Source organism: Fukomys damarensis, unplaced genomic scaffold (genome assembly GCF_012274545.1).
Source record: "Fukomys damarensis isolate Sample0158 unplaced genomic scaffold, DMR_v1.0_HiC HiC_scaffold_39, whole genome shotgun sequence".
Taxonomy (NCBI): Eukaryota; Metazoa; Chordata; class Mammalia; order Rodentia; family Bathyergidae; genus Fukomys; species Fukomys damarensis.
The window spans coordinates 16,124,791-16,134,618 of record NW_022900951.1 but is presented as its reverse complement, the minus strand read 5'-3'; the positions used below and the strand labels follow the sequence as shown (position 1 = coordinate 16,134,618).

Below are 9,828 nucleotides of genomic sequence, written 5' to 3'. Positions count from 1 at the left end.
TAAATAAATAAATAAATAAATAAATAAATAAATAAATAAATAAATACTAAAAACAATTTGTTTTTAACATTGTCTTTGAAAATATTGCAATGTAACATATGTACACTCTTTTGTAGTTCGAGACCGTGTTCGGACAAAAATGGAACGTGATATCTTGGTAGAAGTTAATCATCCTTTTATTGTCAAGTTGCATTATGGTAAGTTTTGAACCTTCTCCAACCTAATCCCTTTGTCTCATCCCCCACTCCCTGAGTACTTTCAGATATACTATTATAAACATTTGCCCATTTGTTTGTGTTTAGCAGATGCATATATTACAGTCTTAGAAATTATACTATTATTTCTTAGATGAACATTAGAAGTTTTTGTTTATTTAAAACATTATAAAGTTAGTTTCTGAGTAGTAGCCACAGGAGTTGATATCAATGATTGCTTTTTTATTATAAGAAGTAATAATAATATATGAGCATTCAATAGTCCATATGTGTTAGCCCAACTTAAGGGCAAGAAAGATCTCTAATGTCAGTGTTTTAAAACTGTTACTACCTTTCTTTTCTCCAAAGACATATGCTTCTTAAGTGTGTAAAGGCCTAATAATTCTTAACTACATATAATTAAATCTAACCCACATTTTTTTCTATAGTGGCATTTTTAAAGATTTTTATTTCGTGTTTAAGACTTTTTTTGTTTCAAAGTATTTTTATTGATCATATGTTTAAAACTACTGTATGCCTGAGATTCTTATCCACAGAAAATTTAGTGGTTCCATAGTGAGAAACACTGCTTTTAACATTTCCACATGGAAACTAAATCAGTGTTTTTCTTCTAAGTAAAAATAAGTTTAGATCTATGACTTAAATGTACTAAAATAATGTTCATCATCATCATCATTATTATTATTATAAACCTAAACAGTAAACTACAATGGATTAAATGGAAATTTTCATTTCTTCATTCAGCTTTTCAAACTGAAGGGAAGTTGTATCTTATTTTGGATTTTCTCAGGGGAGGAGATTTGTTTACACGCTTATCCAAAGAGGTATATAATTAATATCTTAATTTGTTTATACTCTTCCTGTTTCAACTAAAATTTTGTTATATTTCAATATTATGCTTATCAGATTTTCTGTAGTGGCATAAGATTCTTATATTGAAGAAACTGAGCCAAAAAGAGTTATTTTCCTGTTTTTTTTAATTTATCCTGAATACAGAACTTTAAACTGATAAGCTGTCTTCGTCTTAACTTTGCTTCTTTTCTTTTTTAGTTTTCTAAAAAATGATAATATATCAACAAGATATCTTTAATCAGTAGTAGCAATACAGCTTAAATTGTAAAAATCATTTTTCATTTCTAAATTATTGTGTAGAACAATGGCACAAAGAAAATAGTTTTATTTTATTACTTACAATGTAAAATTATTTCTCCCAGTGTATAGTTAACATTTATTTAGTAAGTGATTGTGTTTGCAAATTTATTTCATTAGTAAATTGTAAAGAAAGCTGTCTATTAGCATATTTGTAAATCATTGAATATTGAAGCTCTAAAACAGAACTTTAAAAATCACAGTCTCAAAAAAATAATAGTAATAATGATAATAATAATACCTGTCTTTATTTTATTTTAGGTGATGTTCACAGAAGAAGATGTCAAATTCTACTTGGCAGAACTTGCGCTTGCTTTAGATCATCTACATAGCCTGGGAATAATCTATAGAGACTTGAAACCAGAAAAGTAAGAAATCATGCTGCTAAGTTGGATACCGTGTTTAGAAAATCATAAAAATAGCGATTTCGTAGAACTCCCACAGCATTGCATTAGAGTACCTTTGCTTCACATCTCCACTAAAACTATATATTCTTATTCCTTTTAAATCTTGGTTAATCAAAAATATTACATTTTTCTCATTTCTTTTTGATTTTTAATGAGGTTGAAATCTGTTTTGTTTATTGGAAATTCTGTTTTTGTGTGCATTTTCTGTTCAAGATCTTTGCTCATTTTTATACTGTTATTTAGACTGTTATTTTTCTTAAGGGTTTATAAGAGAACTTTACAAATTAAGAAATTGTGGGGCCAGGGATTTAGCTCAGTCTTATAAGCACAAGGTCCCATGTTCAATCCCTGGTACCAAAAGAAAAAAAGAGAAATTTTGTTTTGTTTTGTTTTTCTGGTACCAGGGATTGAACTTGGTACCTTGCACTTGCAAGTTAGGTGTGGCTCCACTAAGCTAAATCCTCAGACCCAAGAAATTTTAACTGTTTACCTAGGAACCTGTTTACCTAATAATCCAGACTACTTAGGAGGCTGAGGCAAGATCACTGCAGTGCAGGTTGGAGGCCAGCATAGACAACCTAACAAGACTCCTCCTGAAAAAAAAAAAAAGCTGGACATAGTGATACATGCTTTTAATCCCAGCACTGTGGGAGGCTGAAGCAGAAGGATTGCAAGATTGAGCCCATTTCAGGCAGTTTAGCAACTTACTAAGACCCTGTCTCAAATTTTAAAATAAAAAAGGCGTAGAGATATATATACACTTCATTGCAAAGGTGCTGGGTCAAATCCCCAGTACTAACCCTCCCTCTAAAAAAAAAGGTGAATTTTGATCATTTTACATATGTTATAAATATATTTTTCCACTCTTTTAATTTTAAATTCATTTTTAATTTGCACACATTTTTTTCTCAGTCACATCTACCATTCTTTTGTGTTTTCTCCCATGACCTTTATTCTTAGGCTTTTCCCAAATCTATGATCAAGTGTTTTTCTACTAATTTTATAATGTTCTTCTTTTACTTATAACTTCATCTAGAAATTTTTGGTGTGAAGGAAAGTATGGAACTAGCTCTTTCTCTCAAATACCATTTATTGAAAATTGTCTTCTTATAATTTAATGTTTTAAGTTAAACAAATTTTCCACAGCTCTTAAAGTAGCAATCATCAAGAAGTTGATATTTAAATTATACATACATGTTTAATTTGTCCTTGTTTACAATCTACCACTAAATAAAAAAGTTTCTTTCATTTTCAAGGATATAAGGAAAATATAGATAAAGAATAATTTATACAGCTTTATTGAAGGGTAATTCACATACCATATAATTCATCCACTGACCTGTAGACCCAGCACAATGAGATGCTGATGTGGGACGATCACGTGAGCCTAGGAATTCAAGACCAGCTTGGGCAACATAGTGAGACTCTATCTGAAAATGAAGTGTGCATTTCGTTGATATTTAGTATTTTTAGAGTTCTGCAACCATCATCTTTATCAAATATTTTGAATATTACTTTAAAATGTTATGTGCAAAATTTAAATTATGTATTGTGACAGGAAGTACTGGAAGTGATCCTTTGGAACTCTTTTATGCTATCATAGAAATTATACTTTTACACTTTACATTTTGGTTTGGTGTACATTTCCAATGATTCTGTTTTATTTCCCAAATAACTACTGAGTTTTCCTTATTATTTTGTCAATTTCTAGCTACAATGATGCAAAACATAGTATAATTCCTTATGAGAATAAACATTCAAGGGCTGGGGTTGTAGTTCAGTAATAAACTTGCGTAGCATTTGCAAGGCTCCATGTTCAATCCCTAGTATGAAGAAAAAAGTGTAAGTATTCAAGCATATAATCCTTAGAAGGAAAAACAATTACTATAAGCATAAGATTAAACATTCATAAGTCAATATTTTATAGTATTTCATTGAATTTACTTATAATAAACCATTATATTAGCATTGGTCATAAAATTATGTACGAAGCATGGGCACTGTCTCAGGCTCGAGTAAGATCAAATGTAGGTAAAATTGCTCATATTGATTATTTATTTATTTATTTATTTATTTTTTGGTTCTGGGGATCAAACTCAGGTCCTGCTTTCGAGTCAGGCGGCAGAACAACTGAGCTAAATCCCCGGCCCAAAATTGCTTATATTGAGATCTCTCCCATAAGCATCTAGCTGTTAAAATTAAATTTAAATATTCAAAAAATAAAATAAAAAATAAATTTAAATAATATTCAATTGGTAAGTGATCCAGATAAATACCATCACGTAGAACTTTGGAGAACTTTATATTTTAAACCAAATGTTTAATGAACTTATGCTTTCTTTTAAATTGTATGTTACAATAAATATGGCTATAAAATAATTATTAAAAGAATGCTTGTTATGAAAGTGACTTAAAAAGTATATCGCTACTGAACTATCTTCAGTGGTAAACTTTTTTGTAATTATGTTTGAGCTGATGTATAAAGAAGATTCATGATGTTTTTGCAATAGTAAAATTTTATAACAAAATTTGACTTGCATACTTTGTTAGAATTAAAAGTAAAATAAATGCCTATATTGTGGAATAGCTTTAAATATAAATGAAATAGTTTTTACTTGACCTTTCAAGTCAGTATACTAAAATAACTGTCCAGAAATAGTTATTGGCTTATAACTTAGTGCCTATTGCTTTTTCTAGCTCCATAACTAATTACATTACTCCTCACTCAAGTATCTGTACAAGCCAGTATCATTTTCCAACTGTCCTTCTTTGTCATGACCCAAAGAGTTCACTAAATGTTCCTTACTATTTTCTTTCAATTATTTTCTGAAATTATAGTTCTAGTTATTACTATGTGCCTATTTACCTTTTATGGTCTCTAGTGTCCTTGTGAAGAAACCAAAACAATTTTGAATGCTGTGTAGGTCCTCTGTAGACTGGCCTCATTCATTCAACCTTGGTCTGTGCTCTGCCATTTGCTGGTCTAGAAAAATGAATAAATTCAAATACCTAGGTGCTCATAATTTCCAAGAAGACCAAATACACTGGGGAATGTAGACAGTGAAGAGACGCAGTAGGTCATTAAAGAACAGGGAGTGTGGGGAAGGTGATATATTGAGAAAAAGATTGTATAGGTTGTATCTGGGAAAAAAAATTGAAAAGAATACTTGAGTTTAGACCTTTAAAATGACCAAGACTTATACTCTTGACTTTGTAGACAGTTATGCAGGCACTGGAAGGTTTAGTCAGGCCACCTGTGCAAAAAAGCATGAGGAAGAGTAGCTTAGGACAGTATAGCTTATTTGATTGTTTTCTTAATAGTTTTCAAGTCCTTTATCTTTGCCTTCTTATTTGTGGTGTAAAACAATATTTTAGAATAAATGTGGTGATCTGATGCTTGAAAAGTCATATTTCAGTTTTACCTTCTATAAATCTTTAGTGGTTTAAAAGATTTTTTTACTTTTGTTTTCTTTCAGCATACTTCTTGATGAAGAAGGTCACATCAAGTTAACAGGTAAAAATCCTCATTTTATTAAAATAATCTCTGCATAGTTTCCTTTAAGGTTGATTATGGTACAAATATTGAATAATGTATTATTTTACAAACTTGGGTTATAGTTTTTAATAATTAATGTAAATATTGGAATTCAAAGGTTAAAATTTTTCTGTGCAAATTATTGAGGATATTTATTATTTTAATATTTTTTGTCAGATTTTGGCCTAAGTAAAGAATCTATTGACCACGAAAAGAAAGCTTATTCTTTTTGTGGAACTGTGGAATACATGGCTCCAGAAGTAGTTAATCGTAGAGGTCATACTCAGAGTGCGGACTGGTGGTCTTTTGGTGTGTTGATGGTAAGGTCTGGATTTTTGGTTTGTTAAGGAGTGGGAGGAGTTATTTTGTTTATTACATCAAAATCAGCACAAAATATTAAGAGAGAGAAACTGGTATTTTTATTTTCTATGTTTTATAGTATAGGTAATAAATAACCAAGAAAAATGATTGGCTGCAGTGTAGGACTGTGGAACCCATTAGCTAATTTCATCTCATCCTAATTTGAAAAAGCAAAAATATATATCCTTAGATTGTCTACTAATAGTAACAATCTAAAGCATTAATGGTGCTTATTTTTTGTGAGAACCTGATCTGTTAGAAAGTAATGCTTTAAAAAAAGTTTATAGGGTGAAGGGAGGGCAGGGACAAGGGGAAAAAATGAGAACCAAGACCTGTCATGTAAAGGTACAAGATCCCAATAATGAATGTAACTGTACTGTATACCTGAAATGTACCAATATACTCAATGAGGAAAAAAAAGTTCATATGAAATTGGCGTATCTGTCAGATTGTTCAAATATCTAAATTTAAAATTGCCATTCAAAGTGTGATTAATTTCTGCAAAGGAACTGTATAGCTCAATTATTTCTTAGCAATTATCAAGAAGCTTCATAATGAATATAGTAAAAATATAAATCACTTGTTTCATAGCTGACAATTTTAGAAGATTTGGTTGTAATTAAGATGATTTTTTTTTAAACTCTGGACTTCAGATTTTATACTTATTGACTAATACCTCTGATTATTTTACCTTTGTATAGTTTGAAATGCTCACTGGTACGCTACCTTTCCAAGGAAAAGATCGAAAAGAAACCATGACTATGATTCTTAAGTAAGTATTTTGTAATAGCAATGTTAAAGTAGAAATTTTTAAATACATCAGATTAAGAAATAAGATTTTAAAGTGTCAAATGTAGTATAAGAAATAACTAAAAAAATCATTGTAACATGGTCTAAATATGAACCAACTACACAGGTTTAGAGTACTCATATTATCATTATGTGAATGGTGAAATATTGAAAGCATTTTTGAGATTTGGAGTATGACAAGTATTCCCATTATTCCACTTTTATCTGCATTGTCCTCTAGGTCATAGCCAGTATGGTAAAGCAAGCAAAAAAAAGTATATAGTATAAAGTTTAAAAAGAAGAAATATAATTGTCATTATTTAGATAACATGTATCCATAGAAAATCTGATCATAATATAAATTCATAGAATTAATAAGAGTTTAGCAAAGTTATTGGTAATAGGGTCAATAAACAAAGCTCTATACTATGTAAATCTATTTTGTATCTGTATACTAGCAGCAAAAAAATGAAATTTTAAAAGTAGATACCATAGCTAGACATGGTAACATACGTGGAGGCTGAGGCAAAAAGATAAAAAGCATGACATCCGCTTGGAAAATTTAGAGAGACCTTGCCTCAAAATAAGGACTGATGAGGGTTGGGGATTTAGCTCAGTGGTGTTGCTGCTTGCCTTGCAAGCACAAGGTCCTGTATTTGATTCATGGTTATCCAGTATGTTATTTCAACAAATGATCAACATTTAAAAATGACTGAGATATTATAACTTTTTTCATATTTGTTTGAAATTCAGTGTATATTTTTCATTTGCAAGTTGGATTGGCCACATTTCAAATGCTTGTTGTCACATGTGGCTATTGACTGCCCTATTGGATGATAAAACTATGGTCTCAATGGAAATCAAATAAAACTTCTAATAAGTTTTTTTTTGTGGAACTTGATAGTCTGACTCTGATATGATAATGGACCAAAAATAACTAAACCTTTCTTAAAGATGATCAAGATAGACTTGTTTTACCAGGTTTCAAGTCTTACTCTAACTGTAACTGGGACAATATGGTATTGAAATAAGTGTGGAAAGTAGATATGTACAATAGAATAAAGAGTCCAGAAACAGTTCTACACATATACAAACCCTTAAATTACAACCAATGGAAGTTGTAGAGCAGTAGGGAAAGAACAGTCTCTTAATGAGTCATACTGGAAAAGATTTCATTTACAGAGAGTAGAAGAAATTTGTCACATATAGAGCCAACAACAACTTGTGTCCAGAATGTATTAAGAACTCCATTGAAGCAATAAGAAAGAAAAAAAACAGTACAGCATGGGCAGAAGTCTTGGGGACCTCACAAAAGAGAATACTCTGATCCTAATAAGATTACTGACATTTAGAAATGGAAAGAAAGGAGCTAAAGGTGTAGGGAAGGTGGGATGGGTAGGGGAAGGGTAAAAAGGGAAAAGAAAAAAATTGAAAAGATGAAAATAAAGTGTAGATGGGGAGGGGAGGAGGGGGTGAAGGGAGGGCAGAGGTAAGGGGAAAAAATGAGAATCAAGACTTGTCCTGTAGAGGTACAAGATCCCAACAATAAATGTAACTGTACTGTATCCCTAAAATGTACCAATAAACTCAATTAAAGCTGAAAAACAAAGAATACTCTGGCCAATAAACTTATGAAAAGATGCCCAGCCAGGGATTTAGCTCAGTGGTTCCACCACCTGCCTTGCAAGTACAAGGTTCCAAATTCGATCCCCGGTACCAAAAAAAAAGAAAAGATGCCCAACCTCTTTAATTAAAAAACACAAATTACCTGTTACATTCCCATGGTCTCAGGAGGCTGAAGCAGGAAGATCCCTTGAGTTTAGAAGTTAAAGGCCAATCTAGCATAACAGAGAAGAGAATGCATAAGGCATGGCGGCACACACCTATATACTGGAGAAGATGAGCAAGGAGGATTGCCACAAGTTCGAGGCCAGCCTGGGCTGCAAAGTGAGTTCAAGACCAGCCTAAACTACATGAGACCCTGCCTCAAAAAAAGAAAACGCAAATTAAATTTACAATAAGCTAGTGCATACCCACCAGAACAGCTAGAATTATAAAGAAGCTGTTAAGCTAGACATTTAGGGGGCGCTGCCTCAAAAGAGCATAATCACTACACTTAAAGGAGACATTTTGCACTGTTATTTAGAAACTCTTGGGTAGACTCCAGACTATGGCGGAAAGTGTAGCATTTCTTTCTTTTTTTTTTTTTTTTTTTTTTTTTTTTTTTTTTTTTTATGGTATCAGAGATCAAACTCTGGACCTTGCTCTTGCAAGGTAGGCACTGTGCCACTGAGCTAAAACCCCAGCAAGAGTTTCTCATTTTTACAGATTGGATTCATCACAAACTTTTAACAGTCAAGAATTAGAGAAAAATATTTCCACCTTTAACTGCAAATCACAATAAAATATGGTGGGGTTCCACAGCACCCTCAAATTGCATATTGTTACCAACATAAAAAATACAAAAATTGGAGCCAGGGATTTAGCTCAGTGGTTCCGCCACCTGCATTGCAAGCTCAAGGACCCGAGTTCAATGCCCGGTACCAATAAATAAATAAATAAACAAACAAACAAACAAAAATAAAAAACAGGCAGGGTGCCACTTATAATCCCAGCTCCTCAGGGGACTGAGGCAGAATTTTCCCAAGTTCCAGCCCAGCCTGGGAAACATGATGAGACCACATCTCAAAAAGGAATGGGAGTGCTGGGGATTTAGCTCAGTAATGCCGCCACCTGCCTCACAAGTACAAGGTCTGGAGTTTGATCCCCTGTACCAAAAAAAAAGTGGGGTGGGCGGTGTAGGTTAGTGGTAGAATAGCCCTAGGTTCAATCTCCAGTATCACCCCCCCAAAAAAATATAGGAGATGGCCATATTGGGAGAAACAGAGCAAAGATACTTAGATTAAGAGAAATACATATCCTCATGTTCATGAGAACGCATAACTGAAAGTGTTTAAATACTTGATAATAATCAAGCCCCTTAAATTGCCACAAGTACTTCCAACAGAGAAGAACATGTCTAACACTTACCATAAAAGCACCGGAGACTGCCAGAATTACATGCCTGTAATCCCGGCAATGCGGAGGCTGGGGTAGGAGGATTGCCGGAATTTGAGTCCAGCCTGTGCTACATAGTGAGTTCAGGGCCAGCCTAAACTACACAGCAAGAAAACCAAAATAACAAAACCAAAAAAGACCACTAGAGAAAGCCAGGTGTAGTGGTGCATGCCTATAATCCAAGAACTCTGGGAGGCTAAGAGAGGAGGATCACAAATTCAAGGCCAACCAGGGCAATTTATTTATTTTTTATTAATTGAGTTTATTGGTACATTTAAGGTATACAGTACAATTATATTCATTATTGGGATCTTGT

At 32.5% G+C, this 9,828-nt stretch overlaps 1 protein-coding gene across 5 annotated transcripts in view; it reads left to right on the top strand.

Annotated features, from left to right (window-relative positions):
* Rps6ka3 (ribosomal protein S6 kinase A3) overlaps positions 1 to 9,828 on the top strand; it is a 97,532-nt gene that overhangs the window by 62,209 nt on the left and 25,495 nt on the right. For all 5 annotated transcript variants that reach the window (XM_010643680.3, XM_033760295.1, XM_010643681.3 and 2 more), the window contains 6 exons: positions 117 to 197; positions 960 to 1,039; positions 1,626 to 1,732; positions 5,248 to 5,285; positions 5,484 to 5,626; positions 6,368 to 6,438. In XM_010643680.3, the coding sequence (XP_010641982.1) occupies positions 117 to 197; positions 960 to 1,039; positions 1,626 to 1,732; positions 5,248 to 5,285; positions 5,484 to 5,626; positions 6,368 to 6,438 (520 nt within the window). The remainder of the gene's footprint in view (positions 1 to 116; positions 198 to 959; positions 1,040 to 1,625; positions 1,733 to 5,247; positions 5,286 to 5,483; positions 5,627 to 6,367; positions 6,439 to 9,828) is intronic.